This window comes from Triticum urartu, chromosome 4, assembly GCF_003073215.2.
Source record: "Triticum urartu cultivar G1812 chromosome 4, Tu2.1, whole genome shotgun sequence".
Classification (NCBI taxonomy): domain Eukaryota; kingdom Viridiplantae; phylum Streptophyta; class Magnoliopsida; order Poales; family Poaceae; genus Triticum; species Triticum urartu.
In genome coordinates this window covers 351,120,910-351,142,700 of record NC_053025.1, presented here as the reverse complement: position 1 = coordinate 351,142,700, position 21,791 = coordinate 351,120,910, and the positions used below count along the sequence as shown (strand labels likewise).

General features: G+C 42.1%; 1 protein-coding gene across 8 annotated transcripts; it reads left to right on the top strand.

The window, feature by feature from the left end:
* The first annotated feature begins 268 nt into the window (after window positions 1-268).
* Window positions 269-7,581, top strand: LOC125551656 (uncharacterized ATP-dependent helicase C29A10.10c). 8 transcript variants are annotated; one of them, XM_048714931.1, is made up of 9 exons: window positions 269-473; window positions 1,668-1,673; window positions 1,831-2,872; window positions 3,207-3,395; window positions 3,495-3,590; window positions 3,699-3,867; window positions 4,573-4,696; window positions 4,785-6,560; window positions 6,668-7,581. In XM_048714931.1, exons 3-9 carry the CDS (start codon window positions 2,122-2,124, stop codon window positions 7,061-7,063), a joined length of 3,501 nt encoding a protein of 1,166 aa, XP_048570888.1. In that variant the 5' UTR covers window positions 269-473; window positions 1,668-1,673; window positions 1,831-2,121; the 3' UTR covers window positions 7,064-7,581. The 8 variants fall into 8 exon arrangements, with proteins under 8 accessions (XP_048570888.1, XP_048570889.1, XP_048570885.1 ...); XM_048714932.1 differs by having other exon boundaries at window positions 269-516; window positions 1,901-2,872; XM_048714928.1 differs by having other exon boundaries at window positions 269-516.
* Window positions 7,582-21,791: the final 14,210 nt, after the last annotated feature.

The following is a 21,791-nucleotide window of genomic DNA, read 5'->3' as shown; positions in this document are numbered from 1 at the left end:
AGGCCCACTAATAATAACTTGCATTGGAGAAAACAATTAATGTAGATGCCTCAAATTACTTTTTGTCATGGGGCATACGTATCTATATGTCATCACATGCCCTAACTGGAAAAGATTTATTAAATCCAAAAGAGGACGCTAAGTTCTCGGCACAGTAGATTTGTTTTTTTAGCAACCTCGGCACAGTAGATGGGAAGCGGTCTAGACCCAGTTTGACTTGTGGGTTCAACCCGCACAACTGTAAACGGGCTAGGCTAAAAAAAGGATGTAAACGGGCTGGTCTGAGGACGGGTTGGATTCAGAAAATTGACCCAACCCACGCAGCTCCAGTCGAAATCCTCAAGGCGGTCGTGGCGGCGCATCGGCGAGGGCTTGGATGGTAGCTGGAAGGCCGACGGCGGCAAGGGCGAAACGGAGGTGGGGAGGGGGACTGCAGGCGCGGAAGTGAGCTCATCGACCCCGCCGACGGCAAGGTCTAGCCTTGCTCACCATACTCCGGCACCCCGCGTGGCACAGGTGACGCATACACCGGCCTCGCCTCCTCCTCCCTCTTACTGCTTGTGACCACTCCGAACTCAGATCGGCTCCTCCGAGGGGTTACCTCTTAATATTGCCGGATACATGCAAACGAATTTCTCAACGATGGCAGACGATACTTTCAGTACTGTATCCTGCCATGTGCCAACAATAGTACTAGTACTATGTGGTACTGCAGAAATGGAAACACATCCTTAATTATGCTGTTTTGTTTTTCTTGCGGGTGACATGCTATGCTATAGATCGTGCTAGTTGACTTCATATTTCTCGTTAACAATAATTTGTTCTCTATCTTTTGCTTCGGCTCAGTGTCCCAGACCGTGTTAGTTCTGCATGTGTCTTCTTTGTTTACTGAAACTAGCAGTAACAACAGTGCAATATAGTGTTGTTTGGAAAATTTCAGTAGAAAAAATGGTTCCGTTAAGAGAGTGTTGTCGTGAAATAGAGCCCCAATTCATTTGAAAACTTACTGAAGTCCCTAGCTGTTCTTCGTATTTCTGTTCATCAAAGTAGAAAACCAGCTTAATATCTGTTCTCTTCTTATTTTTTCTCTTATTATTACTATAGCTAACTATACTCTGAAAAGAATAATCTTGTTGTCGCTGATAGCTTTGCTACAATGAAGATAGCAAACTAACGACCTCTTCCAGATACTTAAAGGCCCTTAGCACATGCCAGCTCTTTGCCCTATATTTGAAAGATTAAGAAAGCAGTATAAATAATATGTAGAATATCATAGGCTTTAGTTATATGCTATATTCTCTTAACCATCTGTTACACAACCTATCTTCCATATCCATTGCGCATCTGCATGGGAAATAAAGAGACAGCTATTGAGGAGCACATTCAGCTTCCTCCAATCAAAGCAGCTGATACCTTTGACCACTGTTGCCCTTTCACCAAATTATGGTGACCAATCTGTCTTATTCTTTGATTTTATATTTCTATGCAAAGATTTGCAGTAGGCTATATAAGGGAAAATTTGCGCAGCTTCTCAGTTATTGATATTTTTGATACACTAGCTAAACTCAACAGTTCATGTTCTTTCTTATATGTACATAATCTTGTGACGTGATCTTTTGTGACAATGGTCAAAACAGGTTTGATTATTTTATGATTGTTGTATGTAGGCAATGGTGAGGAAAGAGGTGAACTGTTAGTGAAGATTTATCTTTGGTGTCTCTATAGTTTAGTGAGCAGAGTAATAAGAATTTAGGGTTGGATTGGACCCATGAAGGTGCTGCATGCTGATTTATACGAAGATTACTCAACCTCTGTGTTTGTGTATCTTAGAATCCAGGACCTGGACTGTTAGAACTCAAAACTTGAATTTAACTGAGAACAGGCTGATCCATCCATTCAGGTTTCACAAGCAATTCAAAAAGTAGAGGGAGAGTGGTCTGAGTGTGTGATGCATGTGGTGCTTCTGACACTGCAGGAAGTAGTGATCCAGCAACAGAGCAAAGTCGGTTGGTACTGCAGCTACCCACGTGGAAATAGAATCACAAGAGAGTGATCCTGGTTCTTGTTAAATCTGGTGTCGTGGTTAAATACGGGATTGCTGCTGACCCTAGGGACACTGAAATGGCTGATGAGCCTAGAGATCCAGCGCTTCATGACCCCACAGAGCTAGTAAACCTGAAAACTTTTGAATGTGAAGGAAATCAACCTGAGGATGCTTTAGACCTGCAAAACAGGTCAAAGGGTATTAGAGGAGTAGAAGCCAATTATGCTTTGAAGCTTGCGAACAATCCTCCAAAGAGATCTAAGTTAGATGAACACAAAGTAGCAATGCTTGGTAAAAAGCGAGCCAGACAAACTGTGATAATTAATCACGAGGATGCAAAGCAAGCTGGTATAATGACAATATCAACACCCAGGAGACAATCTCGTGCAGCTGGTGAAGTAGCTGCAGGAACACAGAACCAGCTGGCCATCAGGGACCAGAGGCAATCTGAAATGATGGGTCCAGAACGAAGTAATTCTGCCACCCCAAGTGATAGAAATGCAGATTCCAGTGTTGATGTTGAATTGGCATCTCCGAACTGGTCAAAGAAAATGAATGCTGAAATGCCCCCCTCAGATGGGTACCAACAATCTGTACCAAGGCAGGCCACTTTGAGGCAAAGTATGGATTCCAAGCAGTTCAAGGGCCGACCACTCTCTTCTCAGAGAGCAGATGTAACAGGGCAGAACATGGCAGATCAGAAACGAGCCAACAAGAGGTCTTTTGTTTCCAAGAAAGAAGCTTCAGCAAATAATACACAATATCATGACACATCTGTTGAACGACTTCTACAGGAAGTGACAAGTGATAAGTTCTGGCATAATCCAGGTTAGTTCTCCTAAATTATCCATGTTTCTTTTGGATCTCTTTAGTTTAATTAACACAGTTGAATACAGTTGCTTAATCTGGAAAATTATATGCTGTGTGATGAGAATGAATTATGTATGATTGCTTGCTTAATCTGAACAATTATAAGCTCACTGCTTTGTGTATGTATTCAAGGTTGTTATAGTTTGCTCAATGTATGTTTTTTTTTGTGTGTGTTCTCATTTTTTTATACTCTGGCACCTTTTCTTTTGCGTCTTCACTATTTCATCATTGATGGAAAGACTACTTTTGCACGTGTGCCTGTAATTTAACAAAGCACATTTTATCTGAGCAGAGGAGTCGGAACTTCAATCTGTTCCTGGAAGCTTTGAATCTGCTGAGGAGTACATTAGAGTTTTTGAGCCTTTGCTTTTTGAGGAATGCAGAGCTCAGCTACACAATTCTTATGAGGAATCCCTTGAGGCTGTCTCAAGGGATGCACATGTAATGGTGCGCATTAGAACCGTGGATAGGCGTGAAAGAGGTATATCTTCCACTTTTTTATTCATGGCATGTTCTGTAGTATGCACTCTCGTTTCTTGATGCAATCATCACCTGACCAAATCATGATTAATGTGTCCAGGGTGGTATGATGTTCTTGTTCTACCAGCACATGAATATAAATGGACTTTTAAAGAAGGAGAAGTTGCAGTTTTGTCATTCCCTCGGCCTGATTCAGGTGGCTCCACTGTATTTCTCTTTTAGTAGTTTATTAACTGAGCAAATATTTTACTCTCGAGAAAGTGTTTTGACAACTCCGCTTATTTACCCATTTCATTGTTTTTAGCTGCACAGTCAAGTAATTCTAATAGGAAGACTGTTGGTTCAAATGAAGATGCCGAGTCAGAGTGTGGACGGCTTGTTGGTAGAGTCCGGCGCCATATGCCTAATGATACACGTGATCCCATTGGAGCAATTATCCGTTTTTATGCTGGGAACCCTTCTGATTCTAGCTGGTAATCTGATGTTTCCGATATCACTGTTTATTTGTTTCTTAGCTGGCTAACAACATATTGGATGCATTTGAACTAGTATTTATTGAACTTGGTTTTGTTGGAGCCTTGCTTTCTCTGCAAATGGATTTATCATTGTGAATGCTCATTCTTTAACAATCCGCCACTCTGAAAGTAAATACTATCTCCGTTGTTGTTTGCTCATTAAGACTTCACTCTGCTCTCGTCATACATGCGTATAGTATCCACAATAAATGAGATTTTCTGCAAGATAGATCTATTGTTTTATTCTTAGGCATAGTTTTTTATTTGTATCAAGGGTTACTTGTTGAAAAAAATGCAGATTTTTCACTCACTGTTAAATTGAACTCTTGGACATGCATGCAACATCTGCTCTGCAACTCATTGCAGCTTCATATATCATACCTGATGCCGACAACCATAGCAGCCTATTGCCCAATGGATAGATTTAAGCTACACCGCAGCTAAACGTCACTCATCAGAACATGCTTTGTCGTAAGGTTCATGGGCATATTTGTTTTGTGGTTTTAGCTGTTAGGTTGATAGGTTCAACTCATATTCTTTGCTGATTTTGCTTGATGTTAGGAACACTATAACTTGACCATTTATCTATTGTTTATACATTTGTTAACTGAATCCTGTATGTTCAGTCGTCTTATTATTCTTTTTGTGTTGTATTTGTGACAGTGGGATTAATGTTCTGGGGAAACTCCAACCTCAAAGCACCTGGTATCTAACTGGTCTCGGTTCTCTCGCAACAACACAAAGGGAGTATATTGCGTTGCACGCATTCCGCCGTCTTAATGTGCAGGTGATATACAGTTATACTTAGTTAAATGCTATCTGGATTTCTTGGTTAATATTTTTTCAGTTGGTTTTGATCGAAATGTTTCCATTAGATGCAAAATGCAATTCTTCAGCCGAGTCCAGAGCACTTCCCCAAGTACCAAGAGCAGCCACCTGCTATGCCTGACTGCTTCACTCCAAATTTTTCTTGTCATCTCCATCATACATTCAATGGGCCTCAGCTATCAGCAATCCATTGGGCTGCAATGCATACAGCTGCTGGCACAGGCAATGGAGTAGTGAAGAAACAAGAACCATGGCCTTTCACATTGGTACAAGGTCCTCCAGGGACAGGGAAAACTCATACTGTTTGGGGAATGCTAAATGTTATTCATCTTGTTCAGTATCAACATTACTATGCTGCTCTGCTAAAAAAACTTGCTCCTGAAAGTTATGAGCAAGTTGGTGGTAGTGCTAGCAGCACCTCAGAAGCTGTTGCTGCAGGCTCAATGGATGAAGTTTTGCAGAGCATGAATCAGAACCTGTTTCGCACTCTTCCCAAGCTTTGCCCCAAACCGCGGATGCTTGTTTGTGCCCCATCAAATGCTGCAACAGATGAGCTGCTTGCTCGTGTTCTAGATCGTGGTTTCATAGATGGTGAGATGAGGGTCTACCGCCCTGACGTTGCCCGTGTTGGAGTTGATTCACAGTCCCGTGCTGCACAAGCTGTTTCAGTTGAGCGACGGACGCAACAGCTTTTAATGAAGGGACGTGAGGAAGTAATTGGGTGGCTGCATCAACTAAAAGTCCGTGAACAACAATTATCACAAGAGATAACACTTCTGCAGAGGGAACTTAATATGGTTGCAGAGGCTGGTAGATCTCAGGGTTCGTTTGGAGTAGATCCAGACATGCTTGCTCAAAGGGATCGTAACCGTGATATACTGCTTCAGAAACTTGCTGCTTCTGTGGAAAGCAGGGATAAAGTACTGGTTGAGATGTCACGCCTGCTGATATCAGAAAGCAGGTTCCGTGTTGGCAGAAACTTCAATCTGGAAGATGCTAGGGCTAGTCTGGAAGCTAGTTTTGCCAGTGAAGCGGAAATTGTTTTTACTACAGTATCAAGCAGTGGTCGCAAGTTATTTTCCGCCCTTAATCATGGCTTTGATATGGTTGTTATTGATGAGGCTGCTCAGGCCAGTGAAGTAGGAGTCCTCCCTCCACTTTCACTTGGTGCAGCTAGATGTGTCTTGGTTGGTGATCCACAGCAGCTCCCTGCCACTGTTATTAGCAAAGCAGCAGGAACTTTACTCTACAGCAGGAGTCTTTTTGAGAGGTTTCAGCAAGCTGGTTGCCCTACCATTTTGCTGTCAGTGCAATATCGGATGCATCCCCAGATCCGTGAATTTCCATCAAGATACTTTTACCAAGGCCGCCTTACAGATAGTGAAAGTATCGCCAACTTGCCCGATGAGGCATTCTATAAAGATGCATTAATGACACCTTACATTTTCTATGACATCTCGCATGGGCGTGAGTCCCATAGAGGCGGGTCATCTTCATACCAGAATGTCCATGAAGCACAGTTTGCATTGTGTTTGTATGAGCATCTTCAGAAGTTCCTGAGAGCTAATGGTGGCAAGAAAGCATCTGTTGGTATAATCACTCCTTATAAGTTGCAGTTGAAGTGTCTTCAGCGGGAATTTGCGGAGGTTATGAATACCGAGGAAGGGAAAGATATCTACATAAACACAGTTGATGCTTTTCAAGGCCAGGAGCGTGATGTGATTATTATGTCATGTGTCCGTGCCTCAAACCACGGTGTCGGTTTTGTTGCAGATATACGTCGTATGAATGTTGCTCTTACTCGAGCTAGGAGAGCTCTATGGGTATCCCCTCCATCCTCCTTCAAAAATATGCATCAAGAGCAATGTACTAGTGTTGTTTTGCTGCTAGTTTTGTGCCATTGTACTGATATATCTTTGTTGTTTTCTAGGTTATTGGTAATGCCAATGCCCTCATGCAGTCAGAGGATTGGGCGGCACTGGTAGCAGATGCAAAGGCGAGGAAATGTTTCATGGACTTGAGTAGCATCCCGAGTGACTTCCTAGCTATGAACAAGTTTTCAAACGCCCGGGGCCTGAATTCTTCAAGCAGCACAAGGTACATGAGGACTAGTGGACCGAGACCGACGCATTTTGACATGCTTCCGGCACCAAGGATGGGTATGACGGCCGGTGAGGATGGCCATCCCAATTCTGTTGCGAGAAATGGTAGTTACCGGAATCTGTCCAATGATGTGGGGCATCCTGGTGATAGGTCTAGAGATAATTTGCAGTTTGGGAGGATCAGGGGGCCGAATCCGTCCAATGATCCGAGGAGACAAGCCTAAGGAGAACAAATTGGTGTCTGCAGTTTTTTGCGTGGAGTGGTGCAGCATGGAAGAAGGATGATGAAGCAGGATGTTGCCTGTTGCTACTAATCGGATGCTGTTGTATTGGGGCATGTGCTATGGGCTCTTGATTTTGTTGGCTGCTGAACAGATGGCTGCCTCAGGCCCTCGGCGTTGTGGAACCGTGCAGGACGGAGTTACATGGACCATGTTTGAAAAAAGGCTGTCAGCTGGACAGATGTTGCCGGGCATTGCTTTAATCTGCTTTCTATAGATTTATGTATTGTACACGCGAGCGAGCATTTTCATTTTTAAAACCTGATCTATAGGGGGTAAATCTGGGCTAGGTCATTTTGAAACGCTCATATGACGGGTTAGGGCTAAAGGTTTGCGACCAGATATGCCATGTATGACTGGTTTGCTGTTGTAGACCGCCTGCATAAATTCCGTCTGTGTGTACATACAGAAATCCGCATGTAGAACAAGTCCATAATCTGGTTTGGGTATTCTGTTTGGCATGGCTGAGTCTTGGATGCTGCGTTGGTCGATGCTTCTGTGCTTGCAGTGTCTTAATATTGTAAGTACTCCTTCTGTAAACATCCGTCTGTAAACAAATACTTGGTATAATAAGAAATATAAGAGCGTTTAAATCATTATTCCTCCGGCGGATCTAAACAGTCTTATATTTCTTTATAAAATATAAAACGTTTCAAATCACTAAATGTCTTATAGTATTTGTTTACATAGGAAGTACCAGTGTGTTTATCAACGGGATAATCACAAGTGTACCTAGCTGCCGGCAGGAGAGTCCATTCGCAGCCTTCCTCTGGTGGCTCTCCTCCGCCGATGATCCTGGTCGTCAGTGGCGAGGGGGGTTCATCGAATCTACACGTGTGGATCGTGTAGTTTTAGGTTAGGCAGTAGTAGCTTAGGTGTTTTGGTTGTTCATTGTCTTTGGTTTCAAAAGCGACGATGGTGGCGTTGGATAAAGAAGCTTCATATCTCTTCCCGACAAGGCAATCGGTCCTATGGCTGGGAATGGATTTGAAAACCAGTCTATTCAAGTAAGGTGGTGTGGCGGCAGCGTCATCTTTGTGGTGGACTTGTGTCCTCAGGCTCCATCGCTGCGACATGCTCCAACGCCGGCACATAGCTTGGGAGGTTGTTCAGGAGCAAATGCAGATTTTGGTCTGCATCGGCGACATATGGAAGATGATGAATCGTGGTTTCCTCCTTTGACGTCTTGGTCATGCTGGTGTGGCAGATTTGGAGTTCGATGGCGCGTCCCGGGTGTTTCCCTGGTCTGACTCGTTCAACGGTAATGGCTTCACCTTTGATGAGTCACCTTGGAGGTTCACAAAACTGCGTATTAGTGATAGTCGCGTCGAGCTCAGGTGAGGAGGTGATCCATTATTTTTTTACTTTGGTGGCTGTTGTGGTGATGCAGAAGGCAAGTGACGGGAGATGGTGTCATGCTCAGGAGATTCTTCGGTCTTGATTGCAATTTTCTTTTTTGGACTGATGTTTCTTTATGTAAAGGCTAGCGTTCTGCCATCTTTTAAGTTTTCTAACGTTGATGTTTACAAGGCTTATATTATGATTCTTATAATACAAATATTATGATGGAAAAAAATCACAAGTATACCACCTTCTCAAAATGATTCGGAATTTCCAAAGGTAAACACAAATAATTAGTTATTATCACTGGGACAATGCCCGTGCTTGCTTGCTACGGGCAACATTTAGTAATTTCATCTACTAATAAATGAAGAATTACTTGATATCATAGTTGCATGCTCATGTGTTATGATAAAATATATATAACCGTGATGACTAAATGCGTAAGGAAGATCAAAAATCAAGCATAACCAAATATTTCCCCAACAACCACAAAAAGAAAAAGTGCCGACAACTTAGAAATTAAGGAAAGCCACAATATGATTTTTGAACTAAGTTCCTAAACACATGCATGATTTAAATTTTCATTCTAAGTATGCTAAGTATAATGCTCTAAAATTTATTACCTCATGAGATCAACATATTCGAAGAAATCAGACAATTCTGGGTGATATGAATTTAGGCAGCCCTAAATGACATACAACTATGTAATGTTGGCATTGTTCAACCGGTTTTAGATCAGTCTTAACTGAAGCCCGCCTTTGACTAATTTCTCTGCAAATAGAAAATATATAGAGAAATCAGTGTGACTTCTCTAAAACAAACTGCACAAAAGTAGACACAACATCACCTTGCTCGTCGACTCCCCCCCCCCCCGGGTGCACGTGCGAAGCTGCCCTCCTATCTTGAAATCCATAGGGAAAAGATAAAATCAAAATAAGAGATTATCTCACAAAATATGCACCTGATTGAATAGGAAGCAAAGTTGAAAAGATCTATCGCATGCATACTATTCGATGGGAGTCCTAGTTACTTTAATCTTTGGGAGTCCTAACCTTACATTCTTAATAAGTTGGTCCGAATTTTCTTAACATGCAAAATGTCCACCTCAATGTCCCACTAAGCAAAGCATTTAAGCCTTCTCTCGCACTAAGTCATGAAAAAACTACCACATGCAGCCTATCCACCTAATCACGCATGCCACATCAGCAAGTCAACTAAGACCAGCAATTTTTCGTTTTGTTCTTACGCCACCTCATAAAAAATCTGGCTCTTCGTCGCTTGCCATTCAGCAGTATCAATTGGGCTCATCACCCATCATTTCGATTCATAGAAAAATAAATGCTACTCCGCTTCTCTGTTTCGTTTTTTCTCTCAAATTGTTCTCCATTTTTTCCTTCCGAAACTCAACCTCTTGTCCATGAAATAAAGGGCCAGCCTTGCACATTGTACCTCACCAGTTTCTCTCCTCCACAATATCTACCAAAAAGTAACCAATGGAGGAATCGGAGCAGCCCACAGATGAAACTGAGGGAGGATCTAAGGGGACGTGTGTGTGCCATTAAAACTCAGACTATTCGTCCTCATGGACTATCCGCCACACTCCACCCAACTATTTATTCATCCTTCCCCGCGGTTGTGCCTTTCCATCCACTACACATATATCCCTGGCACTGGTGTGATGCATCTCCCCTCATGAGCTCACCATTCGAGTTATGTAGGTGCCAAATGGTTGGTTTGGACAATGCAACCGACACTTGGAACCGTGAAGGTTAGGATGAGGCCAGTGTCGTCGGTCCATGGAGAGAAGAAGCAGAGGATTCGACAACACGAAGGAGGGGGTGGCCATCTTGCGTCCTGCGGTGGTGTGCAGGGCGCGCTAGGATTTGGTACTGCAGATTTGGGGATCAATTTCCTGTGTTTTTTTTACCATAGATCAATTTCTCATGTGCGTTTTTTTGAGAGAGAATCATGTGTGTTTTGTACCTGTATGATGAAGAGCCTTATCCTATTCTGGGCTGGGCTAAAGGACAAAAGGAAACATGCCCAAATAATCCATGTAGTGCTTAAAGCCCATATCCTTTTATCGACTTTTCTTCCTAAATTGTAGGAAATGCCTCGATAAGAAACAGATGCAATGCCATCGCCATGGCGGGGGAACCTGCTCTACCGCCAGCAACTCCAGATGGTTGCCCCTACTTGGGAACGATCTAGCATGATATGGTACATAGTTCTTTTGTCTGTTGATTCAACCTTAAACCCCAATCTGAATACAAACTAACATCTGGTTTGCATTTCATTACTAATGAGTTATATGTATAGAAGCACCTGAGTAGACTCAATGCAGTGGGGACCAAAGCCCATGTTAGAAGTTTGCCGATGTTTATTTCTACTTTGGTTTATGATTATCTTATCGTGCTATCGTTGTCATGCAAATGACCTAATGTATGTAGCGATAAAATATACAGTAACTAATATCTATTTATATTCTTATGAAATTACATTTTTATTTGTGCTTTTTTCTATAGCCTTTTTTCTGCTCAACCTACAGAGATGTGGTGACACATGACATGTAGAACTCTTTTTTGCAGCTCAATAGATGCCATTATTAGGTACTCTAGTCAATTTCAAAGCAACTTTGTTACTAATAAATCACAATGTAATTTCCCTGAAAATAGCTAGACGATTTTTTGGCAGTCTGGTGACATTTTACATGAGAAAATTCATGCTATACTTAACTTTATGTGCTGCAGTATGTCACTTAATACTCATGCTCATTGCCTTCTTTTCATTTATTCACATATATATACTTAAATTATTTCTCAATTTTCCACCGCAACGCATGGGGTATCCTCTAGTTACTTTAATCTTTGCGAGCAAGCAAGTCTTATTGCAACAATCCTTTCACCCTCACATCTCTTGAGTAATTGTGTGTGTAGCAATATGGAATTAAATTGGCATGTGGATGTTGTATAGAGAGACCTTGGTGGGCAAGAGGCTCCTAAACACCTTCTCGTTCTTCATCTCCTAGGTGCACCGCTTTAGCGTGTGCAACCTCGCCGCGTCCATGCACGCATCCTGGCTAGTGGCGGTCGACCTCTAGACGTTTGTGCTACTTGTAATCTGCGTTAGGATTTCCCCGAAGAGGAGGGGGTGATGAAGCACACCAGAGGTAAGAATTTTTCTCAGTTATGAAATCAAGGTTATCAATCTAGTAGGAGAACCAAGCAACACTATGTAAACAACACCTGCACACAAACAACAAATACTTGCAACCCAACGCGTAGAGGGGTTGTCAATCCCTCAACGCTATTGAGATAGATTAAATTGCATGAGATTTGATAAATAGATCTAACTAAAAAACAAAAGAAAATAAATATAAGAAAATTGCAGCAAGGTATTTTGGGTTTTAATATATGATAGGAAATAGACCCCGGGGCCATAGTTTTCACTAGAGGCTTCTCTCGAGAAAATAACATACGGCATGTAAACAAATTACTATTAGGCGATTGATAGAAAAGCAAATAATTATGACGAAGGCAATGATCATGTATATAGGCATCACGTCCAAGATTAGTAGACTAAAACGATTCTTCATCTACTATTATTACTCCACACATCGACCGTTATCAAGTATGCATCTAGTGCATTAAGTTCATGGGAAATTAGAGTAATGCATTAGGCAAGATGACATGATGTAGGCAATATAAACTCATGTATGAATAAACCCCATCATGTTACCCTTAATAGCAACGATACATGCATGTCATGTCTCTTTCTGTCACTGAGATTGAGCACCGCAAGATCGAACTCATCACAAAGCACCTCTTCCCATGGCAGGACAAATCAATCTAGTTGGCCAAACCAAACAAATAAATCAGAGAAGAAATATGAAGCTATTGTTGGGGAACGTAGTAATTTCAAAAAATTTCCTACGCACACGCAAGATCATGGTGATGCATAGCAACGAGAGGGGAGAGTGTGATCTACATACCTTGTAGATCGACAACGAAAGCGTTTGGTTGATGTAGTCGTACGTCTTCACGGCCCGACCGATCAAGCACCGAAACTACGGCACCTCCGAGTTTTAGCACACGTTCAGCTCGATGACGATCCCCAGACTCCGATCCAGCAAAGTGTCGGGGAAGAGTTCCGTCAGCACGACGGCGTGGTGACGATCTTGATGTACTACTGCTGTAGGGCTTCGCCTAAGCACCGCTACAATATTATCGAGGACTATGGTGGCTGGGGGCGCCGCACACGGCTAAGGAATAGATCACGTGGATCAACTTGTGTCTTTGGGGTGCCCCTTGCCTCAGTATATAAAGGATGGAGGAGGAGGAGGCCGGCCAAGGTTGGTGCGGCCAGAATGTGGAGTCCTACTAGGACTCCAAGTCCTAGTAGGAGTCCACCAAGAGGGGAGGAAGGGAGAAGGAAGTGGAGGAGAAGGAGAGGTGGCCGGCCCCCCTTTTCCCTAGTCCAATTCGGACTAGAGGGGAGGGGGGCGCAATAGCCCCTTGGCCCTTTCTCCTCTTCCCACTAAAGCCCATCAAGGCCCATTGCTTCCCCTATAACTACCCGGTACTCCGAAAAATACCCGAATCACTCGGAACCTTTCCGATGTCCGAATATAGTCGTCCAATATATCAATCTTTACGTCTCGACCATTTCGAGACTCCTCGTCATGTCCCCGATCTCATCCGGGACTCCGAACTCCTTCGGTACATCAAAACGTGCGGAACCTACGGGTTCGAGAACAATGTAGACATGACCGAGACATGTCTCCGGTCAATAACCAATAGCGGAACCTGGATGCCCATATTGGCTCCTACATATTCTACGAAGATCTTTATCGGTCAGACCGCATAACAACATACGTTGTTCCCTTTGTCATCGGTATGTTACTTGCCCGAGATTCGATCGTCGATATTCGAAATACCTAGTTCAATCTTGTTACCGGCAAGTCTCTTTACTCGTTCTGTAATACATCATCCCGCAACTAACTCATTAGTTGCAATGCTTGCAAGGCTTAAGTGATGTGCATTACCGAGAGGGCCCAGAGATACCTCTCCGACAATCGGAGTGACAAATCCTGATCTCGAAATACGCCAACCCAACATGTACCTTTGGAGACACCTGTAGAGCTCCTTTATAATCACCCAGTTGCATAATCTCATAGTCATAGGAACATGTATAAGTCATGAAGAAAGCAATAGCAACATACTAAACGATTGGGTGCTAAGCTAATGGAATGGGTCATGTCAATCAGATCATTCACCTAATGATGTGATCCCGTTAATCAAATAACAACTCTTTGTCCATGGTTAGGAAACATAACCATCTTTGATTAACGAGCTAGTCAAGTAGAGGCATACTAGTGACACTCTGTTTGTCTATGTATTCACACATGTATTATGTTTCCGGTTAATACAATTCTAGCATGAATAATAAACATTTATCATGAAATAAGGAAATAAATAATAACTTTATTATTGCCTCTAGGGCATATTTCCTTCAGTCTCCCACTTGCACTAGAGTCAATAATCTAGTTCACATCGCCATGTGATTTAACAGCAATAGTTCACATCACCATGTAATTAACACCCATAGTTTCACATCGATATGTGATCAACACCCAAAGGGTTTACTAGAGTCAGTAATCTAGTTCACATCGCTATGTGATTAACACCCAAAGAGTACTAAGGTGTGATCATGTTTTGCTTGTGAGATAATTTTAGTCAACGGGTCTATCACATTCAGATCCGTAAGTATTTTGCGAATTTCTATGTCAACAATGCTCTGCACGGAGCTACTCTAGCTTATTGCTCCCACTTTCAATATGTATCTAGATCGAGACTTAGAGTCATCCAGATCTGTGTCAAAACTTGCATCGACGTAACTTTTTACGACAAACCTTTTTGTCACCTCCATAATTGAGAAATATTTCCTTATTCCACTAAGGATAATTTTGACCGCTGTCCAGTGATCTACTCTTAGATCACTATTGTACTCCCTTGCTTAACACAGTGTAGGGTATATAATAGATCTGGTACACAGCATGGCATACTTTATAGAACCTATGGCTGAGGCATAGGGAATGACTTTCATTCTATTTCTATCTTCTGCCGTGGTCGGGCTTTGAGTCTTACTCAATTTCACACCTTGCAACACAGGCAAGAACTCTTTCTTTGACTGTTCCATTTTGAACTACTTCAAAATCTTGTCAAGGTATGTACTCATTGAAAAAACTTATCAAGCGTCTTGATCTATCTCTATAGATCTTGATGCTCAATATGTAAGCAGCTTTACCGAGGTCTTTCTTTGGAAAATTCCTTTCAAACACTCCTTTATGCTTTGCAGAATAATTCTACATTATTTCCGATTAACAATATGTCATACACATATACTTATCAGAAATGCTGTAGTGCTCCCACTCACTTTCTTGTAAATACAGGCTTCACCGCAAGTCTGTATAAAACTATATGCTTTGATCAACTTATCAAAGCGTATATTCCAACTCCGAGATGCTTGCACCAGTCCATAGATGGATCGCTGGAGCTTGCATATTTTGTTAGCACCTTTAGGATTGACAAAACCTTCTGGTTGTATCATATACAACTCTTCTTTAATAAATCTATTAAGGAATGCAGTTTTGTTTATCCATTTGCCAGATTTCATAAAATGCGGCAATTGCTAACATGATTCGGACAGACTTAAGCATAGATACGAGTGAGAAACTCTCATCGTAGTCAACACCTTGAACTTGTCGAAAACCTTTTGCGACAATTCTAGCTTTGTAGATAGTAACACTACTATCAGCGTCCGTCTTCCTCTTGAAGATCCATTTATTCTCAATTGCTTGCCGATCATCGGGCAAGCCAACCAAAGTCCATACTTTGTTCTCATACATGGATCCCATCTCAGATTTCATGGCCTCAAGCCATTTTGCGGAATCTGGGCTCACCATCGCTTCTTCATAGTTCGTAGGTTCGTCATGGTCAAGTAGCATGACCTCCAGAACAGGATTATCGTACCACTCTGGTGCGGATCTCACTCTGGTTTACCTACGAGATTCGGTAGTAACTTGATCTGAAGTTTCATGATCAATATCATTAGCTTCCTCACTAATTGGTATAGGTGTCACAGAAACAGATTTCTGTGATGAACTACTTTCCAATAAGGGAGCAGGTACAGTTACCTCATCAAGTTCTACTTTCCTCCCACTCACTTCTTTCGAGAGAAACTCCTCTAGAAAAACTCCGAATTTAGCAACGCCTTCGGATCTATGATAGAAGGTGTACCCAACAGTCTCCTTTGGGTATCCTATGAAGACATATTTCTCCGATTTGGGTTTGAGCTTATTACAATGAAACTTTTTCATATAAGCATCACAACCCCAAACTTTAAGAAACGACAACTTTGGTTTCTTGCCAAACCACAATTCAGATTGTGTCGTCTCGAAGGACTTAGATGGTGCCCTATTTAACGTGAATGCAGTTGTCTCTAATGCATAACCCCAAAACGATAGTGGTAGATCGGTAAGAGACATCATAAATCGCACTATATCTAATAAAGTACGGTTATGACGTTCGGACACACCATTACACTATGTTGTTCCAGGTGGCGTGAGTAGTGAAACTATTTCACATTGTTTTAATTGAAGACCAAACTCGTAACTCAAATATTTTACTTCTGCGATCATATCGTAGAAATTTTCATTTTTGTTACGATGATTCTCCTCTTCACTCTGAAATTCTTTGAACTTTTCAAATGTTTCAGACCTTTGTTTCATCAAGTAGATATACTCATATCTGCTCAAATCATCTGTGAAGATCAGAAAATAATGATACCTATCGCGAGCCTCAATATTCATCGGACCACATACATCAGTATGTATGACTTCCAACAAATCTGTTGCTCGTTCCATTGTTCCGAAGAACAGAATCTTAGTCATCTTGCCCATGAGGCATGGTTCGCAAGCATCAACTGATTCATAATCAAGTGATTCCAAAAGCCCATCAGCATGGAGTTTCTTCATGCGCTTTACACCAATATGACCTAAACGGTAGTGCCACAAATAAGTTGCACTATCATTATTAACTTTGCATCTTTTGGTTTCAATATTATGATTATGTGTATCACTATGATCGAGATCCAATGAACTATTTTCATTGGGTGTGTAACCATATAAGGTTTTATTCATGTAAACAGAACAACAATTTATTCTCTTACTTAAATGAATAACCGTATTACAATAAACATGATCAAATCATATTCATGCTTAACGCAAACACCAAATAACACTTATTCAGGTTCAACACTAATCCCGAAAGTATAGGGAGTGTGCGATGATGATCATATCAATCTTGGAACCACTTCCAACACACATCGTCACTTCACCCTTAACTAGTCTCTGTTTATTCTGCAACTCCCGTTTCGAGTTACTATTCTTAGCAACTGAACTAGTATCAAATACTGAGGGGTTGCTATAAACACTAGTAAAGTACACATCAATAACATGTATATCAAATATACTTATGTTCACTTTTCCATCCTTCTTATCTGCCAATCACTTGGGGTAGTTCCGCTTCCAGTGACCAGTCCCTTTGCAGTAGAAACACTTAGTCTCAGGCTTAGGACCAGACTTGGGCTTCTTCACTTGAGCAGCAACTTGCTTGCTGTTCTTCTTGAAGTTCCCCTTCTTCCCTCTGCCCTTTTCTTGAAACTAGTGGTCTTGTCTACCATCAACACTTGATGTTTTTTCGATTTCTACCTTCGTCAATTTCCGCATTACGAAGAGCTTGGGAATCGTTTCCGTTATCCCTTGCATATCATAGTTCATCACGAAGTTCTACTAACTTGGTGATGGTGACTAGAGAATTCTGTCAATCACCATCTTATCTGGAAGATTAACTCCCACTTGATTCAAGCGATTGTAGTACTCAGTCAATCTGAGCACATGCTCACTAGTTGAGCGATTCTCCTCCATCTTTTAGCTATAGAACTTGTTGGAGACTTCATATCTCTCAACTCGGGTATTTGCATGAAATATTAACTTCAACTCCTGGAACATCTCATATGCTCCATGACGTTCAAAACGTCTTTGAAGTCCCGATTCTAAGCCGTTAAGCATGGTGCACTAAACTATCAAGTAGTCATCATATTTAGCTAACCAAACGTTCATAACGTCAGCATCTGCTCCTGCAATAGGTTTATCACCTAGCGGTGCATCAAGGACATAATTCCTCTGTGCAGCAATGAGGATAAACCTCAGATCACGGATCCAATCCGCATCATTGCTACTAACATCTTTCAACACATTTTTTCTCTAGGAACATATCAAAATAAACATATGAAAGCAATAACGCGAGCTATTGATCTACAACATAATTTGCAAAATACTACCAGGACTAAGTTCATGATAAATTTAAGTTCAATTAATCATATTACTTAAGAACTCCCACTTAGATAGACATCCCTCTAATCCTCTAAGTGATTACGTGATCCAAATCAACTAAACCATGTCCGATCATCACATGAGATGGAGTAGTTTCATTGGTGAACATCACTATGTTGATCATATCTACTATATGATTCACGCTCGACCTTTCAGTCTCCGTGTTCCGAGGCCATATCTGTATATGCTTGGCTCGTCAAGTATAACCTGAGTATTCCGCGTGTGCAACTGTTTTGCACCCGTTGTATTTGAACGTAGAGCCTATCACACCCGATCATCACGTGGTGTCTCAGCACGAAGAACTTTCACAATGGTGCATACTCAGGGAGAACACTTCTTGATAATTTAGTGAGAGATCATCTTATAATGCTACCGTCAATCAAAGCAAGATAAGATGCATAAAAGATAAACATCACATGCAATCAATATAAGTGATATGATATGGCCATCATCATCTTGTGCTTGTGATCTCCATCTTCGAAGCACCGTCGTGATCAGCATCATCACCGGCGCGACACCTTGATCTCCATCGTAGCATCGTTGTCGTCTCGCCAAGCTTGTGCTTCCACGACTATCGCTACCGTTTAGTGATAAAGTAAAGCATTACATCGCGATTGCATTGCATACAATAAAACGACAACCATATGGCTCCTGCCAGTTGCCGATAACTCGGTTACAAAACATGATCGTCTCATACAATAAAAATCAGCATCATGTCTTGACCATAACACATCACAACATACCCTGCAAAAACAAGTTAGACGTCCTCTACTTTGTTGTTGCAAGTTTTACGTGGTTGCTACGGGCTTAAGCAAGAACCAATCTTACCTACGCATCAAAACCACAACGATAGTTTGTCAAGTTGGTGCTGTTTTAACCTTCGCAAGGACCGGGCGTAGCCACACTCGATTCAACTAAAGTTGGAGAAACTGTCACCCGCAAGCCACCTATGTGCAAAGCACGTCGAGAGAACCGGTCTCGCGTAAGCGTACGCGTAATGTCGGTCCGGGCCACTTCGTCCAACAATACTGCCGAACCAAAGTATGACATGCTGGTAAGCAGTATGACTTATATCGCCCACAACTCACTTGTGTTCTACTCGTGCATATATCATCAACATATAAAACCTAGGCTCTGATACCACTGTTGGGGAACGTAGTAATTTCAAAAAAATTCCTACGCACACGCAAGATCATGGTGATGCATAGCAACGAGAGGGGAGAGTGTGATCTACATACCTTGTAGATCGACAACGGAAGCGTTTGGTTGATGTAGTCGTACGTCTTCACGGCCCGACCGATCAAGCACTGAAACTACGGCACCTCCGAGTTTTAGCACACGTTCAGCTCGATGACGATCCCCAGACTCCGATCCAGCAAAGTGTCGGGGAAGAGTTCCGTCAGCACGACGGCGTGGTGACGATCTTGATGTACTACTGCTGTAGGGCTTTGCCTAAGCACCGCTACAATATTATCGAGGACTATGGTGGCTGGGGGCGCCGCACACGGCTAAGGAATAGATCACGTGGATCAACTTGTGTCTTTGGGGTGCCCCTTGCCTCAGTATATAAAGGATGGAGGAGGAGGAGGCCGGCCAAGGTTGGTGCGGCCAGAATGTGGAGTCCTACTAGGACTCCAAGTCCTAGTAGGAGTCCACCAAGAGGGGAGGAAGGGAGAAGGAAGTGGAGGAGAAGGAGAGGTGGCCGGCCCCCCTTTTCCCTAGTCCAATTCGGACTAGAGGGGAGGGGGGGCGCAGCAGCCCCTTGGCCCTTTCTCCTCTTCCCACTAAAGCCCATCAAGGCCCATTGCTTCTCCTGTAACTACCCGGTACTCCGAAAAATACCCGAATCACTCGGAACCTTTCCGATGTCCGAATATAGTCGTCCAATATATCAATCTTTACGTCTCGACCATTTCGAGACTCCTCGTCATGTCCCCGATCTCATCCGGGACTCCGAACTCCTTCGGTACATCAAAACTCATAATATAACTGTCATCGAAACCTTAAGCGTGCGGACCCTACGGGTTCGAGAACAATGTAGACATGACCGAGACATGTCTTCGGTCAATAACCAATAGCGGGACCTGGATGCCCATATTAGCTCCTACATATTCTACGAAGATCTTTATCGGTCAGACCGCATAACAACATACGTTGTTCCCTTTGTCATCGGTATGTTACTTGCCCGAGATTCGATCGTCGGTATTCCAAATACCTAGTTTAATCTCGTTACCCGCAAGTCTCTTTACTCGTTCTGTAATACATCATCCCGCAACTAACTCATTAGTTGCAATTCTTGCAAGGCTTAAGTGATGTGCATTACTGAGAGGGCCCAGAGATACCTCTCCGACAATCGGAGTGAAAAATCCTAATCTCGAAATACGCCAACCCAACATGTACCTTTGGAGACACCTGTAGAGCTCCTTTATAATCACCCAGTTACGTTGTGACGTTTGGTAGCACACAAAGTGTTCCTCCGGCAAACAGGAGTTGCATAATCTCATAGTCATAGGAACATGTATAAGTCATGAAGAAAGAAATAGCAACATACTAAACGATCGGGTGCTAAGCTAATGGAATGGGTCATGTCAATCAGATCATTCACCTAATGATGTGATCCCGTTAATCAAATAACAACTCTTTGTCCATGGTTAGGAAACATAACCATCTTTGATTAACGAGCTAGTCAAGTAGAGGCATACTAGTGACACTCTGTTTGTCTATGTATTCACACATGTATTATGTTTCTGGTTAATACAATTCTAGCATGAATAATAAACATTTATCATGAAATAAGGAAATAAATAATAACTTTATTATTGCCTCTAGGGCATATTTCCTTCAGCTATAACAATCATGCATAAAAGAGAGAAGAAGCCATCTAGCTACTAACTCATAATTCATGTATAGATCTGATCATACACTCATAATTCATCGGATCCCAACAAACACACCGCAAAAAAGAGTTACATAAAATAGATCTCCAAGAACAATGTATTGAAGATCAAAAAGAGAGAAGAAGCCATCTAGCTACTAACTACAAACCTGTAGGTCTGTGGTAAACTACTCATGCATCATCGAAGGGGCAACAAGGATGATGAAGAACCCCTTCATGATCGTTGCCCCCCGGTAGAGTGCTGGAAAAGGCCTCGAGATTGGATCTCGTGGTTCCGGAACTTGCGGCGACGGAAAAAGTATTTCGTCGACTCTCCTAGGGTTTTTGGGACTTTAGAGTATTTATAGAGGCGGAGGTAGGTCAATGGGTGCATGTGGGCCCTACTACCCATCAGGGCGCGATAGAGGCCTCTGGTGCGCCCTGGTGTCTAGTGGGCCCAACAGGCCTCCTCTCATGTACTCCAGAAGCTTCCAGGGTCTCTTATTATCAGAAAAAATCTCTAAAAAGTTTCGTGGCAATTGGACTTCGTTTGGTATTGATATTATGCAAAGTAAAAAACAAGCAAAAAAAACAACTGGCACTAGGCTCTAGGTCAATAGGTTAGTCCCAAAAAATGATATAAAGTTGCTAGTAAATGTATATAAAACATCCAAGATTGATACTTTAATAGCATGGAACAATAAAAAATTGTAGATACGTTGGAGACGTATCAAACATACCCAAGCTTAATTCATGCTCGTCCTTGAGTAGGTAAATGATAAAAACTAAGTTTTTTATGTGGAATGCTACCTATCATGTTCATCACATATTCTTTTCTTTTGTAGCATGGAAATTTGGACTTTAAGTGATTCAAAGCAATAGTCTATAATTTGACCTGAAGACATCAATACTCAAGCATATCAACAAGCAAACATGTCTTTCAAAATATCAACACTAAACAAAGCTACCCCTAGCCCATTATGCTCAATCATTGATCC

Coding starts and splice junctions, on each gene's coding strand:
- LOC125551656 (XM_048714931.1), top strand. CDS start 2,122: ATGGCTGATGAGCCTAGAGATCCAGCGCTTCATGACCCCACAGAGCTA. Junction 4,697..4,784: donor TCCGCCGTCTTAATGTGCAG/GTGATATACAGT, acceptor TGTTTCCATTAG/ATGCAAAATGCAATTCTTCA. Junction 6,561..6,667: donor GAGCTAGGAGAGCTCTATGG/GTATCCCCTCCA, acceptor GTTGTTTTCTAG/GTTATTGGTAATGCCAATGC.